The sequence below is a fragment of the Acartia tonsa genome, chromosome 9 (assembly GCF_053477335.1).
Source record: "Acartia tonsa isolate MP-2025a chromosome 9, ASM5347733v1, whole genome shotgun sequence".
Classification (NCBI taxonomy): domain Eukaryota; kingdom Metazoa; phylum Arthropoda; class Copepoda; order Calanoida; family Acartiidae; genus Acartia; species Acartia tonsa.
In genome coordinates this window covers 29,177,460-29,198,649 of record NC_137268.1, presented here as the reverse complement: position 1 = coordinate 29,198,649, position 21,190 = coordinate 29,177,460, and the positions used below count along the sequence as shown (strand labels likewise).

The following is a 21,190-nucleotide window of genomic DNA, read 5'->3' as shown; positions in this document are numbered from 1 at the left end:
TTGACGCATCTACTGTTTGTCTGTCTAGCGTTTGTCGCATCTACTGTTTGACGTATCTAGTGTTTGACGTAGTACCGTTTATTCATGACTTGTGCTTTGCTACTTTTGGATGTTGTCAATCTTGTTGGAATATAAAGTTATTTTTTCCATGAAATGTCTTTTTATGAAAGCTATTAGGGGAGCAATCACTACTGGTTTACATAAAACAGAGTATTAATCATTTAACCAACCAACGGACTCATTTAATTTGTAGGAGAGCTTATTATGTTAGATTTAGTGTTTTTAAAACCACGAAACCTCTAAATTAAATTTTTTTATGTGTTTTAAAAAGTAAAGCTTTTCTTTAGTTAATATCGGTCTATCTGTATGTTTGTAGTGAAACGTATACATGTTAAATCGATCTTTTGAATTTAAATTAGGCATTGTCTTTATTGTATTAAGAAAGTACAATTTTGTAGATTACAATTATTGGTTGAAATGTTTGAATATGTAATATACTAGTGGCTATGCCCCTAGAGGCCAATAGCACTTGAGGAGGGGGGAATTGAATCCCAAAACCCATCTTTTTTATTTTAAATTTTGAAAAAGTAAAAAAAATATTTTTTTAGGGTTGTGGGGGCGTCGACCCACCCCCTCAACGACATTTTTATTTTATATTGTTTAAAAAAATATTAATGAGGGGGGGGGATTAATTTTTTTTCCAGGGGGGATTTTTCTTTGGAGGGTGAGGGTACCCTTCCCAAAAATAGTTATAAACCATTCCGGGACCTATGAGAAGCTACCCTGTTAAGGAGAACCCGATCGGTACAGCGGTTAGCGAGATCCTTCGGTACAAACAGATAAACAGAAAGACAGACAGACAAACATCCTGTTACTTTATTATAAGGATTATGTATCATATTTTTTAATTTTATCTTTTAATTTTCATCTAATATCTACATTAAATTGCATTTTTGCGTGTTATGGCCGTTTTATATATATAAAAAGTAAAATATTCATTACTTTAAAATACACTAGCGGCTGTGCCCCTAGCATCTAGGGCCTCTATATTCGTATGGATATGGAAGGGCAGAACAATAGCCTAAAACCATACCCAGGCATATTTATAAAAATAAAATAACCTAAAACCACATCTGGACCTTCACTGTAAAGGAGAACCATATCGATTTAGCGGATAGCGGTTAGCTACAGACAAAAAAAGCTTACTACTTGATATGTTGTCGTTTTGGCTATGTACTCCTTTTATGCTAAGTTCAACGGTGTTAGGGGCGCATCCACCTGTTTATATACATAAATAAGTGAACCAGAGAGGAAAAGGACAATGGGCTGTTTATTACACTAGTCCCCAAAGTTTTGTAAAAACAACTTTGGGGACTTCAGTTAATTTTGATTGGTTGTTTCATTAAGTTGAGTGTTCAAATTAGCTCAATCACTAATTTTAATCTACAAAGGGGTAATTTTGTGTATCATCATTGGTGATGTACATCAATTTATTGGTCATTTTCCTATCCCTTTAGATCCCTGACTGTGCACCGGTTTCAATCCCGTCTGCTAGAGTATAGTGAGAAGGGAAAATATAAACAGAAAGCAGATTTAAAAATATATAAATATATCTGAAGGTAGATTCTACATTAGACTATACGTGTTCAAACAAAATAACATAAAAAAATATTTTCTAGTTTGGCTTCGAAACCGATTAATATCCGCTGGATTAGAACCAGTTTTCAGCCATACTGAAAAATCATTTATAGCAGCGTATTACAGACGATTTTTCAAGAATACTAAAATGAAATGTTAATAACAGTTTTGTTACACCGGGCCTTCGGCCCCTCGGAGCTAAGTTTATGATATAAGTTAGGGGGACTTACCAGGGATTTAAAAGGATAATGACATGCAAATAATCCCCAATTATGATACACAAAATTGCCCCTTCTCTAGATTACAATTAGTTGTTGAAACGTTTGAAAACTCAACTTAATGGACCAAACAATTAAAATTCAATAAAAGTCCACAAAGTTGTAGAACCAACGAATAGATAACGTTATCATAAAAATTTGGAGACATACATATAGTTATAGAGTAGGATAAATTAAGTTAAATATAATAATCGCTATAATAAAAATAGTTTACATTGTAAAGTTAACTAACACACACATACACACTATAAGGCTTTAGTCATTTACAAAATTACAATTTTAGTTATTCCTTATACATGAAGCAAAGAAGTGTACAGATTTCTATAAATTTTTGTGTGTTTATTATTTACGTACACTGTAACCTTTATTTTGTATATACAAGTTTTACTTTAAATTCATTTGTATGTGAAAAAATTCCTATATTCTAATTGTGATTGTTAAAGAGTTAAATATTATTATTGTGAAGGTTTTTTTGCCATTTCTCTTATGGGAGGTGTCGTTACTCCCACCTGCACCTAACCAATATAAATACTAAACTTTTATGAATGATCAGCTAAAGTCGCCACCCCCCCCCCCATTTTAAAAAGTTTAAAAAAAGAAAGTTGGGGTGGGGGCAATTTTTACTGTAGTTGAGTTATCTCACCCAAAATAGTAAATCTTCACTGGAACTATAAGAAGCTAAATTTAGTAAAGTAGAACCTGAACAATATAGGTCTAGTGGTTAGCGAGATCCTTTGGTACTGACAGACCAATAGACATCCAGGTAGTTTATATAAGGAAGATTGTAAACCAGGATGACAAAATACATGTAAGCCAGAGCAAATAAACGATAGTTTGACCATTACCCAATTACGATGATAAATTTAGTTATCTCTTATGTCATTGGTGGAAAATTTGGACACTAAAATTGGTTACAATATGACTTAACTAAACAATTATTTGTACAGACGGATTGACAGGGTGTTCCACTGTTCCACCCTCAGATGTAAGAACTTTATTTTAGTGTTAGGCCAAAATGACTTTGCAATTGTGTGTTTTAAATGATTTATTCTTCTTATTAGACAAATCATAAACAAGTATGTGTAAGTACGTCTAATAACACCCTTAGATATTTTTAAAATCCACAAAAAAAATTTCTGCTAAAAAATTGCATATGTTTGCAACCTTTTTTGGCACCACTACTTAAATCAAGTTTTTAAACTTTTCATATAAAATCTTTTTTACAAAAAATATCAAAAATTACTTAAAATTAAGCCCGAAAGAAAAAAATCTCATTACATATGTTAATTTTCATGTTTTAGGTCATTTTTTTGAGAAAAGTATATTTTTTCCTTTTTTGACAATAATATATTTTTTTAACAATTCAAAGTAAAATATAATAAAAATTAAACAATTTTTCTTGAATACTAAGTTGAAAATTTCATCAAACATGCAATTTAAGTGAAAAAAATTTAATAAAATCATTTTTTAATTGTTTAGAATTACCTATTTAAAACAAAATGTCAAGGAAATTTAAAAACATTTTAACATATAACTTCAAAAATCATTAACATTTTATAGAATGATGTTTTTAAAAATAAATCATTAAAAGGTATTAAAATGCATTTTAAATTACTTAAAATTAAAACGAGAACATCTTTTTACACTTTATTCTTTGTAATAGAGATTAATCATCATTTGATGAAAATGAAACATTTAATAAACTAATTGAACCTTTTTGTGACCAAATTTAAACTTTTTTAATTTTTACACTAAGGTGTTTTTTAATAAAAATCTTTGTTAATTTCTCTTTTCCGACAAAAAGAGAAAGGGGCTTTTTTACTATTTCTAGGTAATCTTATGTAATTTAAACTATATAACATGATATAGATTTTAATTATCTTTCTTTTACATCACATCATATTCTTCAAATCATATGTTAAGGAAAAGTAGACACAACTTATAGGGTTGTGCTATTTTTTTAAATATTAAATAAACTTGAATGGTAAAAATATTAGCATAACCTTTTTTAATCCAAATTCTTTATAATATGATTTTAAAATGTTCCTAAATTCCTGATAGCAAATATTGCATAATTGGTATACAAGGTAAAAAACAACATTTTAAAGAAATTCTTTAAATATAAAACCCAACGTGTATTGGCAGTACAAAAATCTTAATGATAGCAGACATATGTTTATCACATTAACAGAAAACTATTTCCATAAGAAAAATTATTCAGGTTTCTACTTTATAATTAAAAATATTTTTTCTGATAAAATGTTTGACATATATCGTATAATCATTTACCAAAAAAATATTTTGATAATTTAGATTTCAGAGAATATAGATCCCTAAGAAAAACTAAGACGACATTTTTCATCTTCTGCTATGACATTTTTCAAAAAAAAATAAAAAACCAAAATTTAGTATGAAAACTATTTTCATCGATTTTTCTGCAGTTATTATCGTATTCTATGGGTTTTTTATTATCATTTACTTATATCGAAAGTGCCAAACATTGTACCCTAACTTATTCATTTAATAAAAACGAACCATGTAATTATAACAAAAAAAAATCATTAGTAATGAATTGTTACTAGGTAATTTACGATTTTCAGATTTAAAAATCTTCAAATCAATGTTAGTACTGCATTTTAGTTGATTATAATATCTAATCAAATCTACCAGCTAGTAGCAAAGGAACAATATGAAAGATCCTGTGTACACCTCCTTGGCAAAAGGTAACATTTGACATTTATTTAAAGACTGGTAAATTGGTAAATAAGGCATCCTGTACTTACTATAATGTCCTTTGTGTCCAACAAATAGCCGGAATTAAATGTCGTCTTCAAAAATAGAAAATTCTCTGATATCCCTGTTAACATTTGGGCATCATCTGCTTGTAATTGGCTGCAATGCGCAAGGATAGTGAGGTTTAGTTTCCTTCAACAATTTTGAAATTTTGATTGCATTCCCCCCGCATTTACTATTAGAGTCACTTACCAGCAATGTCTAGGTATCACTATATATGAAACAGTTTGTTACAACTTGAACTGATATCTCCCCAATGGCAAGCAAGCTCCATATCATTAACATAAATGCAGTATGTCAAGAACATAACCCAGTTGCAAATACTTTTAAAGAGTTTGGCAAACATGTTTTTCATCAAGAAAAAGATATTTTGATTTTATATTCTCAATTTTGCTTAAGGTAAACAAAAATTGTGCTTACCTTCAATGTGTCTGTCGAGCACTGAACCTCCCAACCTAATATTTTTCCAATAAAGAAGAGAGGCACTAACACTGCAGGGCCTATACCTACGTTTGCCTGATCATGTGGGGTTACCAAGTATCCATTATAACCTAACCTAACCTAACCTGAATTCAAAACTTTTACCTATATAATTATTATTTAGACGGAGGAGGCTCAGAAATTAATGTTGTTTCTAAAAGAAAATTTAAACCAACGCCAGAAGCCGCAGCTGCTTTAAAAGGTAACTATCAGCTGATCGCCTACCTATCACTTCATTCAGGTGGGGATGCTGTCTATAACACTCGGAACGCTAGGTCCAACAACCCAGGATTACTTAGGGGAGCCAAATGTCTCCTTTTTGTCCAAATACCCAGGGTATTAGGTTAAATGACATTCATCAAACAACCAACTCTTTGATTACACGACCTATGTCTGAGAAGTCCTAACTATGCATGGTAACGAGTTGTGCCTGTTTTGGGCCAATGCATTCCACCTACTCTAACTTTTAATGTCGGGCACCTGATATAGTAGCAGTAGTAACCATTTTTAACGTCTTTAGTAACCTCCTCGACGACGAGCAGATGCGCCACGTATTGAGTCACGGTCGCGGGTTAGTCGCTTCTAGGGTAGCTGCATTCGAAGGATTGAATGGGGGCGGGGGGAGCAGATATGTAAATGATCTAGAACCATCTATAATTAACAAGGATGATGATATCCACAGTCCTCAACAGATACTCTGAGGAAAACCCCCTTCAGTGTTTGTTAAATTTTAGAAAAGTTTGTAAAAATCGAAGCAGCGCGGCTACAGAAAGAAGCTGGCAATGAAACTAACAGGTAGTAAAAATCATGGATTTAAAGGGATAAGACAATGACCGATAGATTATTGTACATATTTCCAATGATAATACACAAAATAACTCCTTCTGTAGATTACAATTAGTGGTTGAAAAATTTGAACACTCAACTTTATGAACCAACCAATTACAATGCAATATCATTCCCCTAAGTTGTCAAGCCAACGTATAAGAAAACTTTATTATAAAATTTTGGGGACCAGTGTAATAAACAGCCCAATGTCCCCCCCCCCCAACCATGATTAAAAATACAACAGATTTATGGAAACCATTAATACGTTTTTTTTAAAGATTAGCGAAGCTACTCTATGCTTCCAGATTTTCGCATTTCCAACCGTCTGACCGTCCGTATGTTAGGCATGTTTTTGGGGTAAAGTAAGATTTTAAATTTAAGCGATCTATCTTTGATTATAGCGTACAGCTAGTTGAGACCAGGGAGGGAGGGGACAATTGGGCTGTTTATTACACTAGTCCCCTAAGTTTTATACTTGCGTTTTATTATTCGTTGGCTTAACTTGAATAGTGAATTTTGATTAGTTGATTCATTAAGTTGAGTGTTCACACGTTTCAACCAACAACTTTCATTTTGAGTTTTTATCATTGGGGATGTATATCAATTGATTGTCTTATCCCTTTAGATCCCAGATTCAAAATAGAGAATAGTAGACAAACTTTACATGATGATTATCTTAATTCTAGTGGTCCCAGTGGCAAGGTGAAAAGAAGAGACGTTAAAAAGATTTTGTTCATTACACATTTCAATACTTTCTTGTATGCCGCCTGCTTCTTCATTCAGACTGGTGCCCTTCCAGTAAGTTGTTTTATATTTTATTCTTTTTCTCAATTTTTTTATTTAAATATTTAGACATACAATAATATGCAGATAATTTGACATTTGGCACATTATTTTTAGTAGCGAAGCTACTCTATAATTCACAATGTCCGTCCGTCCGTCCGTCTGTCCGTCATGAGACAGAATAGGGGAAACGTGATAGATAGATATTAAAGATAGACAGCTGAAATTTTTTGACAACATTCCCATTATTAAGGAGCACAATTAACTATCTAACATCAAGGGCGGTCGGACCGCTTTTTGGCAGGTTTTAGGCTATTTTTGTATTTTTCACATTTTTCTCCATATCTTAAGTGTTTATGGTCCGATTTAAAATTTTTTTTCAGTTATTGATATCAAAATTATATTTCCTGTCGTTTACAGTAAACAATCATGACGGCCAAACTGCCATTTTGCAGGTTTTAGGCTATTTTTGTATTTTTCACATTTCCACCATATTTTCAGTGTTTATGGTCCAATTTTCAAAATTTTTTCAGTTATAGATATAAGAATTAAATTTCCCGTCGTTTAAAGAAAACAACCATGATGGTCAGACTGCCTTTTTGCAGGTGTTAGGCTATTTTTGTATTTTTTCACATTATTCTCCATATCTTCAGTGTTTATGGTCCGATTTTCAAATTTTTTTCAGTTATAGATATAAATTAAATTTCCCGTCGTTTAAAGAAAACAACCATGGCGGTCAGACTGCCTTTTATCAGGTTTTTGGCTATTTTTATATGTTTTACACATTTTCCCATATATTTGGTGTTTTTAGTCCAATTTTCAAACTTTTTTGGGACATCAGTATCAAAATAATTTTTCCCATTGTTATGAGAATCTTTTATGTAATCTACTTTGACCGTCGTCATCATTAAAAATAAAACAAGGTTTCGTGTTTATTTTCTCCAATAAATCTATTCTTGTTTTTAATAAATACACTTTAAATCTACTTTTACGTATTTCATCCACGATTTTTTGTGCTTCGCTACTTATGGATGTTGTCATCCTTGTTTCTGTTATAAACATTATCAACCTTGTTTTATATTTTAGTATTTAGCCAAACAGTTAGAGGCAGATCCTGTTACTTTCGGCACCTTACAAACAGTTTTTTCAGGTAAATAAAAATCATAAGAAATACAAAAAGCAGTAAAAAAATGAAGCATTAGACAGCAATACATACACTAACAATCAAACATCTTCCTTTCATTTTACAATTTATATTCTATCCTATTATATAAATAGTAAGGTTCTTTTTTTGTCTGAAGATTATGATTTCAATAATTACTAAACTGATTGAGTTCTCCTTTTTAGAGAAGCTTTAAATTGGTTCCAGAGTGGTTATAGGCTATTTTATTTATAAGATTTAAGTTTTTTCAATCTTAGAATACAGGGCCCCTAGATCACATAGGTGCGCTGCCACTAGTAAAATAATCAAAAAGTTTAATTGTCTTCAAATTCCTTTTTAGTATGTCAATTGCTTGGAGGTCCAATCTACGGTCGGATAGGAGACGTGCTTGGTGAGAGGACTGCGCTACTCGTAGCTTTATCATCAACAATGGCTACTTATGTAGTCACAGGTTTATTTTTTAATATGTCATATGTTTTTAGTGCAGTGATTTGGTGGACGGACGAACAGAAACACATCATTCTAGTTCTTATGATAATTACAAAACGTTAAAGTGGATAACCTCTAAAGAATGTGATCAAAAATTAAAGTGCATGATAACGCGGCCAAACTTCCTAAAGTCCACAAGCCCTCTCAGGACATAGCTTGTAAAAACCCTTTACTTTCTAGTCAGTCTCTTTAAGATTCAAAATGCAAAGACATAAATTTTTTTTAACCCTTATTTTTTAACATCTTAATTTAAACTGATGATCTATTTAGTAGTGAAACAATTGTATTCCAAAAATAAAATGATTAAAAAGACTGTTGTGTTTATATACATATTTAATATTTTTTTAGGTCTCTCTTACAGTTTACCAGTCCTATTTTTATCCAGAGTATTTTCTGTTATGATGCACGTAATGCAAGGTAATCAATTATTTTACGCACTTGAAGGGGTTAGGAGGGGGGGGGGGGGAGGGAGGGGGTTGAATTTGATAACCAATTTTTTTATTTTATATTTAAAAAGAACAATAAAAAATGGGGAGGGAGATTTTTTTGTGGGGGCGGGAGGCTGGTACTCCCCTCAAAATAGTTATAAACCTTCCCAGGACCTATGAGAAGCTACCCTGTTAAGGAGAACCCGATAGGTTCAGTAGTTAGCGAGATCCTTTGGTACAGAAACACAGACAGACAAACACAAATCCTGTTACGTTAATACAAGGATATATTTGAATTAAGGCTTCTTAGTCGTATAAGTCTTATCTTAATTATAGCTTACTATGTTGCTAATGAATTTAATTACTCTTGTTTTTGTATTACATAGGAAGTCAAATGATAGCAACTACATTGTCGACACAAGAAAATAGAGCCTCAGCTTTGGGTAAGTATACCAAGGAAGGAGGGAATAATGGGCTATTTATTACACTAATCCCCAAAGTTTTATGATAACGTTGGCTTAATAACTTTTGGGACTTAATTGAATTTGGATTGGTTAATTCATTAAGTTTATTGTCCATCGTTTCAATGCTAATTTTGTGTGTCATCATTGGGGATGTACATAAATTTATCGGCCATTGACTTATCCCTTTAGATCCCTGTTATTTTGTACAAATACAAATTTACTTAAGATTTATTTGTATGTGAAAAATTTGCTATGTTCAGCCGTTTGTGAGATCTTAGGGATTATAAATCAGGAAGGGGTAATTTTGTGTATCATCATTGGGAAGTAAATCAATTTATCGGCCATTGTCTTATCACTTTAGATCCTAGGATAGCCACTTTGTCCTGAAATAATGATAATAGCTAGCTGTACGTGATGGACATTCGGACGAATCGACCCTAAACGTAGAAAAGTTTTGCTTCCACCACCCTAAAAAAACAAGGTTGACAACATCCATAAAAGCGAGGCTACGAAATTAGAAGAAAGGACGAACGAACAATAACTCTAGACGAAATTGTACATAGATATGTTGCAAAATTATGTAAACATAGAATACAGCAAAAGGATATGCTTCTATTTTTGGATCTGATTATAGAGATGGCTCGCTTATAATACTGTACCTTGTTGTCCAAAAATAGGATAATCATATCATACAAAAAGAATGTTGTCAAAATGCAAATAAATCAGCATGTTTTAAATGGACGTAAAGACTTTCTGGTATTGATTATAGAATTGCTAAGCTTTGTATTACACTGCTTTATTAATAAAAAAATATTTTTCTTTTTAGCTCGCCTTGGATTCTCCTACGGTATTGGGATGGTTGTGGGACCCAGTTTGGGTGGACTAATTACAAAACACTACGGTAAAAAAAACCTTGTATATAACAGAATGTCTTTCTGTCTGGAGCCCAGGATCCTACTAACCGCTTGACCAATAGGGATCTCATTTATGGTAAACATTTTTATAGGTGATGGGAAGGTTAATAACTATTATAGGTAAGGGTATTTCTACCAGCCCAAAAAATTTCTCCCATTTAAAACTAATATCCACATATTTGTTTTCTTTTGGAAACATGAGTTTAAATGTTAAAGTGGAGGGTTTTATGTTTTGATATTTAAGGTGAACAGAATGCCGCCCTATTTTCTGCCTTTGGTACCCTCATAGGGTTGCTGCTCGTCCTTGTTTTTATTCCAGAATTTAAGAAGGAAAAGAAAGAAGAGAAAACTATTTTTGATATGAAAAAGGTACATTTTTCAATGGATATTTAAAGATTGATTAAAAGTCAATTTTGTTGATAAAATGGAATTTTAATTATGGTTCCTTCCGGGAATTTTTAATCTTTACTTAACCTAACCAAACCTAAAATAAGTTTTTAAAGAATATTTTTCCCAAAAATTTTGATTGGTTGGTTTATTAAGTTAAGTGTTCAAACGTTTTAACCACTATCGTAATCTACAGAAGGGGTAATTTTGTTTATTATCATTGGAGATGTACATAAATTTATCAGCCATTGTCTCATCCCTTTTGATCCCTGTGTGCTACTAATAAATTAAATGTTTATATTTAGATGTTAAACCTGATATTACTGCCTGGAGTTAGGGGTGTCCTGTTGGTCAAATTATTATGTGGAGTTCCTATTGGTGTTCTTCAGTCTATGCTTTCAGGTAGGATTAGGGATCTAAAAGGAAAAAACAATGGCCGATAAATTGATGTAAATCCCCAAAGATGATACAAAAATTAACTCTTATGTAGATTAAAACCAATAAAAATTCACTAAAGTCTCCAAAGTTGTTAAGCTAACCAATAAGAAAGGCGTATTTTAAAACTTTGGGGACTAGTGTAATAAATAGCCCATTGTCCCCTCCCTCCCTGAGTTTTATCAAGGACATACAAGGAGGTTTTACACGCCCCCCCCCAAAAAAAAAAAAAATTCAACGGTTGATTTCCCCCCCCCCCCTATTGATTTCCCCCTCCACCAGAAAAAAAGCTTTGGCGTCATTGATTTTTTTAGAAATGAAGCTACCTTAAAGGGTATAGGTAGCTAATATGGTTCTTGTAGAACCCATGTAGAAGCTTTAGCTTAATACAATAACATTGACCACTCACATTTTTGTAATCCCATAAGTTTTTTTATAGAAAAATTAATAGATTTTCCTTTTAGCACCAATATTCTTGATCAAAAAATCGTGGTTAAGGAAGCGTTGTTTAAAAAATAATTTTCTTGATATAGGATGAAAATTAAAAATCGAGGTACTAGAGACTGTGCAGCAATAAAACGGCTATTTAAAAGTGCAATTTATATTCAGTTTCCTTTATTAGGTATATAGGAGATAGATTTTTAATATTCTTACTTTGCTTATAGACTTCTTGCCCTAATAGATGTTTTTTAAAACTGAATTTTCTCATTTTTGGGAAGAAAAATAAAAAAAAGATTTACTAGAACCTATAAACAATACAAATGTCTACAGATTTATGCTTAAATTATAAATTTTAGCATAACAGGAATATATTTGATAGAAAAAATCGAAACCAAAAAATTCTTAATTTTTTTGGTCTTCGATACAGACCAGGCGATTCAAACCGCTTACGCGTTGTAAGCGGTTTCACTTAAAAACATGTCTCTGATTCCGTCTGTGCTGGCCTGTGTAAACACACACACACACACATATACAGACAGCTGATTGCAGCCGGGTACCTTTAGTTGGTTCTACCACACACACACATACAAATGTAAACAAAAATAAACATATGGCCGTCGTCAATATTCAGTTTTGTGTGATATTTTATCATTTAAAAACTTTTTGTTATTCAAAAGTTATTAATATTATTATACCTATTTATTCAAACCACATTATGATTAAATATTCATATGATTTTATTTCATTTCAACGAATGTTGCTACATCAATAAAAATTGTTTTCTGCCGGTGCAGTCTTGGATATCCTTTTTTTAAAAGATGCGCATCAAAATTTGAAGTAAAAGTAAAAGTACATTTAAAGATTTATTAGTAGGATTTATTTATTTTTATATTTTGGTATATAATAGATTTTGAGTTAGGTTGGAACAAAAAATAATTTATTTTCTACAAGTTAGCTACAAGTTCCTGTGCAGTGGCGTGCACAGGGAAATGCGCGAAGCTTACCCGAAACTTATGATACCCCTCGATTAGAGGGGTTTTATGTCATTATTCAAGTAACAACCAAAACTTTTTTCAATTAGTAAATGTTTTTCAGGAACATAATTAAACCAAAATAAAGTAGTGAGGGTTTTTGTTTGAAGCCTAAAATCTCAATAACTACTGCATGAACCGATTGGGTACTCTAATTTAAGTAGGCTTTAAATTGGTCCTGTGGATGGTTTTAGGCTATTTTATTTTCTTATTTAGGTCTTGGGATGGTTTTCAGCTCTTTTTATAGCTCCTCTCTAACCCTTTAAATACAGAGCCCTAGATGTTAGGGACGTAGCCCCACTAGTTAATTATAATACTTTAAACAATAATGCATGTTTCAGATTTTTATAAAATGGCAAGTAGTCATGAAAACATAAATTTTAAATTATGAAGAAAAAGGCAAGGAACTTAACAGGACAGGTAAATTATTGGTTTCATAGGGAAAGTGATTTCAACAATTTTAAATCTTGAAGCTAGGGACGCAGCATTCAGAAATAAAATGATGTAAAAAGTACATATACTTCTCGATTGAAATAAATAAAACTTAATATATATGTACACCTAAACTTTCTTCTCTCTCTGCACTTTGAACTTTTAAAATATAGATTCAAAGGCGGTTTCACTCAAAGCACTTGGTCTAGCATAGAATCCATCCCTCCCTTCTTTGATTTTAAATATATTGAAAAAAAGTAGAAGGAACTATAATCAGGAAGATTCGGCTGTGTTTATTTTTCTTTGGTTTAATATTTTAACATATTTAAATATTAAGGTTGAGTTTAAGATTGGAGTCGGCAAGAACCCGTGAAACGGTAATTTTAATTATTTTTTATCTTCCCCTCACATCTATTTTATTCTGACGGGGGGAAGGTGGGAAACAAACGTATTAGTTATTTTTATGTAATCTAATGTGTTAAAAACGTGGATGACAACATCCATTAAAGCAATGCTCTGAAACAGTAGGACAAACGTACATGAACACATAAAGTGTGACAAAACTGAATAATCAGAATATAAATGTATAAGACATACCTACCTAACAAAAGTGTAGGTAATTTTTAAAACTTTTGAAATACAGGATAATTAAATCACTTAAAAATTTGTTGTAGAAAGCTAAACATCAATAATAAAATAATAAATGTACTGACATTCTGGTAACAATTGTGGAGTTGCTACGCTTCCTAAATCATACCTAAGTACTACAGGAATCTCAATTCAAAGTTTAAAATTGATAGGACAATTACAACATGTCTACATTAACAATATGAGCTAACTGTTCCACGGTAAAAGCTAACATTACAGACGGACAGACTGACCCAAATTATAGAAAAACTTCGCTTTTAACAAGGGCTATGAACTATGGCACAAAGTGCTAATGTTATTTATATTCAGATATTAAATTATTCCATTCATAGGAATACCTAATTTTTTTCAGCTAATAATAAAATTTTATACAATTTTTATTAGTTATTTAACGTATCCTATTTCCGCTGATAGTAAAATGAAAAAATTAAAGATTAATTGCAGTTTTGTTTTCCCTGGCTAACAAACCTGGTATTGGTAGGGGGGGGGGGGGAGTTTTGAAACATTTGAGAAAATAGTGTGCTTAGGCTTTATCTTTGGACTGAGAGGATAGGTTATTAGAGATAAAATCATTCTTATATAAAGATTTTCCCTAAGTTTTAAGATATTTTGGATAGGGCTCCAACTTCAGGTGCGGCAGGCCTCCAGGTTAGAGTTAGACCGACTCAAAATGCAAAAAATTTTGGCGCACTATTCTAACTCATTTCTTTTATGATATTATGACTATTGAATATTGATACAAAAAAAGTGTCCTGGTAGCTTTTTTCAGCAATATGTCAATTTCGATTTTCTTAAAAAAAGGGGGAGGGTCCCCCCTCGGGGAAAAATTTTTTTTTTTTAATTTGACTTTATATACCTACCTTCCTTAATTTGTTTGAAGAGTAGATAATGAATCAAAAAACGATTTTAAAAGATTTTGATCATATCAAGGGCTATCATTAAAAGACTTACAATTTTGGCAACAAAACAAACAAAATCAGCTAATTTTGACAGTTATTTGAGGATAACATTTGCTAGGGTCTGTCCAGAGTCTTCTTAGAGGCCTTCAGCACCTAAACCTGGAGGTCTATTTAATTGTTTTTCAAATATGTTAATAGCATCTAAAAAAAAGTAAGTGCTTTTGATTTTTTAAACTGTACAGAGACCACCTGAAGGCCTGCAGCACCTGAACCTGGAGGCCGATTGTAATTTTTTATTCAAATATGTAAATAATATCTATAAAGATGTTTATGTTGTCTTATAAGGGGGGGAGGGGGGGAAGATGTGGTGACTCATGCCACGACATACCAGCAATTTTATTTTGGGTGCTACTTCCTTAGTTTTGAGATAATTGGCTAGGTATAATCTTTTTGGTTGTGTCACTAATTACCCCAAGTTTTGGTATCTTTAAAAAAGAACGGCGACAGGACCGTCGCTCCCACCATTTTCCGCAGCCGCAAAAAAAAATTTATTGCATTTCTCGCCAAATTAGGCAATTTGGAATCATTTGACACCATATAATTTTTTTTTTCAATTTCCCCTTACAATCAACCCTGCGGGTTGATTTTTTTCAAATTCTCGGTTATTTAGGCTTTACTTAAATTCAGTACATCTCTATGCTTTTAATGATACTAGTGGCTGCGCCCCTGGTATCTAGGGGACTCTGTCTTCAAAGGGGTAAGGAGGTGGAAGACAAATAGCCTAAAACCATCCCGACACCTATTTGAGGCTTCACTGTAAAGGAGGACCATATTGGGTCAGTGGTTAGACAAAAAAGCTTATTACTTTATATAAAAGTAATGAAATAAATCTTTTAAGGTTGTTCAGTAAAAAATATTTAAATAAAAAATTTATTGCATTTCTCGCCTAATTAGGCAATTTGGAATCAATTGAGACCATGTTATTTTTTCATAAAAATTTCCCTTACAAGCAACCCTGCCCCCGTTAATTCAGTGCTTCTCCTGTGCTTTAAAAGTTATTGAAACAAAATCTGTTTAGGTTGTTCAGTAAGAAATATTTGAATAAAAAATAGCGTCGGGACCACCACTCCTGCCATTCAACGTCAGTTTCCGCTGCCGCCAAAAAAGAACAACATGGTGTTAAATGATTCCAAATGGCTTAATTTGGCGAGAAACGCAATAAAAAAATTGAATGGCGGTCATATCATCGTTTTTTATGTTATCTTTTTTTCTGACCCATGTTAAAGATTTGTTACAATATCTTTAAAAGCACAGGAGAAGTACTGAATTTAAGTTAAACATTTATAAAAAGGGAAAAGTTTTTGAAAAAAATAACATGGTCTCAAATGATTCCAAATTGCCCAATAAGAATTTTTTATATCATTAGGTATATAAGAAGTAGAATGATTTTATCTTTAATAACCTATCCTCTCAGTCCTAAGAAAAAGCATATGCTTCCCCCCCCTCTCCTTAATTATTAAAAACACTACGTAACTTTGATATTAAAATACATGACTTTAGTTTTTTTTCCGAAACCGCTCTAATCCAGCATACATTACAATTTTTCATTTTAATATCCATGGAAATTGTCTATATATTACATTATCTATATTTTTTCTGCTTCGTTTAAGATGTACCTATTAGGAGTTTGCCATGCATGGCAATTCAGCTGGATATTGGCAAAAAAACTAGGCATTAAAATCAGCACTAAATTAAATTGAAGTGATATTATGTCTTCTAAAGGCTGTTTAAAAAGTAAACGATCTGAAACCTTCGGTAAACGTTAATAAATATATTTTTTTCGTAGGATGGAAGAAAAAGAGAAAAAGTTGTCATGTAGTCAACGGAACTTAACCAACAAAAGAGTTTCAGCACTGAAATTAGAACTATAAGGGAATGGAAGCGTAGACGCTGCTGCTGCATAAAAACATAATTGCTGCTGCATTTTTTTGTCTTTTCTTGCAAAATTTTGCCTCCCCACTTGGAGTTGGAATAATAAAACATATATTACCTAGTAGGTACAATTTAGCTTTTTTAAATCTTATTTATATTTATGTATTGTAATGCAGAATTTTAAAAAGAATATACCTATTAATGCAACTGTTGCATCTAACCGCAAGTCCTAGCTTCTTGTTAAATTAAGATAAAAAAATGGTTTATTCCTTCCCCCCTAATTATAATTAAGATTGTTGTATACTCTTCAGCATTAATGAACAGATAAATTTATTGTGCATTTGAACTATGGGTGTCAATCCAAATAAAAAAATCCGCATTCCGGCCAATTTTCGGACCCAGAATCCAAATTTGCAATTTAATTTGTGGATTAGGATTGTTGATTTTTATGCCTTTTGTAGCACATAAAAGGGGGGGGGGGGATGTGCGTCTTTTGAAACCAAAAATAAAACGCACATGATCTCAGCCCATAAAATTTTTTTTGGAAAACAATATGGAACTGTGAAGAAATGGCGGCGGAACCGCTGCTCCCTCCGAAAACTGCTGTTTCCCGCTAAATTAGACAGTTCTCAATCATCTGAGCTAGATAAACTTTTTTTTGAATTTCCCTTATATTTTTACTTACATTTTTTTTAATAATGACATGTTTGAAAGTGTCAAGGGAAATTTTTATGAAAAAAAAGTTTATCTCAGATGAATAAGAAATTGTCTATTATGGCGAGAAAAGGCAAAACATAAATTTGGCGGGAAAGAGATTCTTCACAGTTCCATATTGTTCTCCACTAAAGCAACTGCTTTGCCGAATTTTAGAGCTGTAACTCGTATATGTGCTGAAATCATGCACGTTTTACTTTTGGTTTCAAAAAGTGGCACATCCACCCCCCCCCCTTTTTTATACATATAAAATTTTAAGTAAATAAATGTTTTATTTATGTTAAAAGTCAACGTTTTTTGTATTTTATTTTCATAGTAGCTTTTCATGCTTATTCTAGGTTATGTTAGGTTAAGTGTGGGTTAGAAAATGACCACAGTAAGGGCTAGAAATAGAAGAAAAGCTACTAAGAAAATTCTAAAAAAGCGCTACTTTAGATTTTTTCCAATACCGGGTAAATTTATTCCTTTTTTTATTTATAAAAAGACCTTTAAAAATATTGCTAGAATCCGCGAACCGAAAATCTGCAATTTGCAAAAAGACAAGAATCCGCAATCCCTGGATTAATCCACTTTTTTGATTGATTTGTGTGAAAGTCCGAATCCGATCCAAAAATTCGGCAGCTTGACACCACTAATTTAAACACACACAAGTTAAATTGTTTAAAGATATACATTTCTATTAATTTAGTCTTAAAAGTAAAACAGTAACTAGCAAGTTGATATTAAATATCCGTTTTTTAGCATTTTCCTCTGATTGAAATTTAAACATACCTAGCCATACTGAAAAATTGATTTTCCACGAGTAATGAAATAAAAACTTAAAAAACTGATAATTATAATTTAACATTTTAATATCCACAGAAAGCTGTCTACATTGTGATGCAATAAATAACTATTCTTCTTTTAATTATTGGATCAGTCAAACTATGCCTGTTAATGTTTGTTAGTTGAATTGCTTGGATTGATGTTATCATCCTTATATGATCATTTAAATTTTTGATTTATGTTTTGTTATCCAAACAGTAATTTAATAAATAAATACAAAATAATGACCTTTTTTTAGTAGCAAAACTACACTAATATATGTCTGTCCGTTAGAAATCGAAGAAGGAATTTGAGAAACATAGTTTTCTCTGCATCACTTTAAAATACTTTTTGTCAACATTATGGAGCATAATTAATGATAAACCTGGCACTCAGATTAGCTTGTTTTTTTTTAGCTATTTCATATATTCCCCGTTGTCTGTTTGGTTTGATTTTCAAAAATTTTTTGTGTAAAATAGTATCAAAATAAATTTTTACGGTGTTCAATTGATTTTTTTTTGTCATAAGATGAAAGGTATATAGCTTTATCTTCTGCCTATATATTTTTTTACGCATTTTTGGTCCGATTCACACATTTCTCTATTAAATTTCGATTTCTCGACGTGAAGGGATTTGTGTGTCAATAAATTCTTTTTTTAGTAGCGAAGCTACTCTATAATTCCAAATGTCCGTCGTCAGACACAGAAAGGGGAAAACATGATTTTCTCGGCTCCTATTCAAGATAGACAGCTGAAATTTTAGTGAAGATTCTTTTGATATATGCCATTCCCCTGTAATCTATACATTGTTTTGTCCAACTGTTTTTTATTTTGGGTGCTATCTCGATTCCTAGATTTTTAAGATTTTCTCATCTCTTTATCTAGATAGATTGCTGAAGTTTTCAGGGATTAACCTTTACAGGGTAGCTTCTCATTGGTCCTGGGAAGGTTATTAACTATTTCGAGAGAGGGTACCTCCACCCTTCTGAGATAAATCACCCCGCCCCAAAATTTGTATTACATTTTTCTTTTAAAAACTAAAATTAGAATTGCCAAATAATTATTTTTTATACTACTTTGTAATCTAAATTAAACAAGATAATGGGCGAATTGTAGTTTTTTGAATATTGTTTTGATAGGTTATTTTAGGTTAGGTGATTTCCCTTCAGGGGCTAAAAATAAGAGAAAAGCTACTGTGAAAATATGGAGAAACACCCCTGAAGGGAGAAAAGGGACTTTACCCGAAAATTGTAATAAAAACACTAAAGGAACAAACAGAAATAAAAAAATACTTGTCCTTTCATCTACATATACAAAAATGTCCTAGAAAGATGGAAAATTCAATTCCCCTGCCCACCATATTTAACTTTAGTTTGAAAAAAAAAAATATCTCTACATTGTGGCCAAAAATGTGCGGATTTGATCCGCAAATTAGGGCTAATATTTATTCAAATATGCAGATTTAAAAAGATTATGATGCTGACCTGAAATTAGCATGTACACATATCTAGGGACTTTTTTAAAATGACCATAGCGTCAAAACTACTAGACCAATCAGGACGTTGGACCCCACTATAAAAAAGCTTAGGTAATGACCTTTTAGCACAAAAAAATCTTTGGGCGAAGATGGACTCGTACTCCGAGCTGGCCGCGCTTATGTTCAACAAGGCAGATTCGAAGTGCGCCGGTGGTATAATCTGGATTCTCAACTAGGGCCCACTAAATCGTACCTCAGCCCATCTGTAGATGAGCTTGAGTTGATGAGATACATAAGTAAGACACTAGAAAAGACTACAGTTCTTTATCTAAAATGGCTTGGCTTTAGTACTCTGGCAAAGTGAAACGTGGCATATTTAGAGATGTCAAAAATCGTGAAAATTTCTCGTTTCTCGACGCCAGAGACCCATATGGAACTTAAAACTCATTTTAGACTATGAATTGCGCTGACAACCCTAGATGAATCTTTCTGCCATTTCCAAAAAGGTATAGAACGTCGTTCTAGCTCAACTGTGGTCCAAATAAGAGCCTCCGTGTCAAAGGGTAGCTTGAAAGTTGGGTGAATTTGGATCCTGCGGTTACTCACATTCCTAAGGAAATGGGGCCTCCCAGCAGCCCGATCTTAATTCAATGGACTTTTGGACCTTGGGATACTTTGAAGCATGCACCAATAGACGTACCCATACCATAAAGACCTCCCTCGTTGCCACTATCAATGAGAACTTCGCCAGCTTGGACAGTTACATTCTGATCTCGGCCTGCCGGCGGTTGAGGAGGCGGGTAGAGGCGGTGATTGATGCTGGCGGCGATTTTATTCAATGATCTAATAGTCATATACCTAATTTGCTCCTCAGTTTTTAAAATTTAATAAAATATTTAAAATTGACGATTTTATGTTCATTTGTTTACTATTTAGAAAAAGTCCCTAGATATGTGGCGCACCCTGTACGTATTTGTACGGATTTTTTAAAATTTTATATACCGACCTGACTTTAACATGTACGGATTTTTTTAAATTTTGAATTGCCAACCTGACATTAGCATGTATGAATTTGTATAGATTTTTTTTCAAAATCTTAGTAGTCCTCCTGAAGATATCTTAACCTCGCAAATCTTAATATTCATAAAATCTTGGCGGCCAGTTAACCTTTTTAATCGCAAATCTCAGTGTCCAGAAATCTTTACGGCTAAAAAAAACACATTGCATTGTAAAAAAAATTTTCATACCTTTTTTCGGGAACCAAATAGAGTATTTTTTCTAGATTTTAAATTTTTGATTTTCTGGTAATTTTTTTAAATACCTACCTACCTACTTAGCTATTTAAAAAATATTTTGGTTGTGGCATATTTGAAAAGTTAACTGACAACAGTAAGGAGCTGGCTTCAGCCAGTCATTGGTAGTAATATTAATGGTGGCATGACGTACAAAAAGTATTCTTAATTTAATTTCCTAAAAGTGTTCCAACTCAATTTTTAATTTCCGTCAAAAAATTTAATTTAAAATAAAATTCTAGTGGCTATTTCTCTTGGGAGGGTGGTGGTACCCTCCCCCAAAATAGTTATAAACCTACCCGGGACCTATGAGAATCTACCCTGTTAGGGAGAACCCGATTGGTTCAGTGGTTAGCGGATCCTTTGTTACAAACAGACAGACAGACATCGTTCTACTTAGTATTATAAACATATTATTTTTCACCGTTTTGTAACAGTCGCC

General features: G+C 32.4%; 1 protein-coding gene and 1 long non-coding RNA gene across 2 annotated transcripts in view; both read left to right on the top strand.

Annotated features, from left to right (window-relative positions):
• Window positions 1-4,514: 4,514 nt before the first annotated feature.
• LOC145328717 (solute carrier family 22 member 18-like) overlaps window positions 4,515-21,190 on the top strand; it is a 28,654-nt gene continuing 11,978 nt past the window's right edge. Inside the window, exons 1-11 of the mRNA XM_080172518.1 lie at window positions 4,515-4,639; window positions 5,314-5,391; window positions 5,924-5,984; window positions 6,704-6,815; window positions 7,887-7,950; window positions 8,303-8,413; window positions 8,800-8,868; window positions 9,266-9,322; window positions 10,170-10,244; window positions 10,502-10,626; window positions 10,950-11,046. Of these exons, the coding sequence (XP_080028644.1) occupies window positions 4,606-4,639; window positions 5,314-5,391; window positions 5,924-5,984; window positions 6,704-6,815; window positions 7,887-7,950; window positions 8,303-8,413; window positions 8,800-8,868; window positions 9,266-9,322; window positions 10,170-10,244; window positions 10,502-10,626; window positions 10,950-11,046 (883 nt within the window). The 5' untranslated portion in view covers window positions 4,515-4,605. The remainder of the gene's footprint in view (window positions 4,640-5,313; window positions 5,392-5,923; window positions 5,985-6,703; window positions 6,816-7,886; window positions 7,951-8,302; window positions 8,414-8,799; window positions 8,869-9,265; window positions 9,323-10,169; window positions 10,245-10,501; window positions 10,627-10,949; window positions 11,047-21,190) is intronic.
• LOC145328718 (uncharacterized) lies at window positions 12,130-18,225 on the top strand. Its single transcript, XR_013882561.1, has 3 exons — window positions 12,130-12,971; window positions 13,321-13,360; window positions 16,377-18,225. It is a non-coding gene; the product is annotated as an uncharacterized LOC145328718 (long non-coding RNA).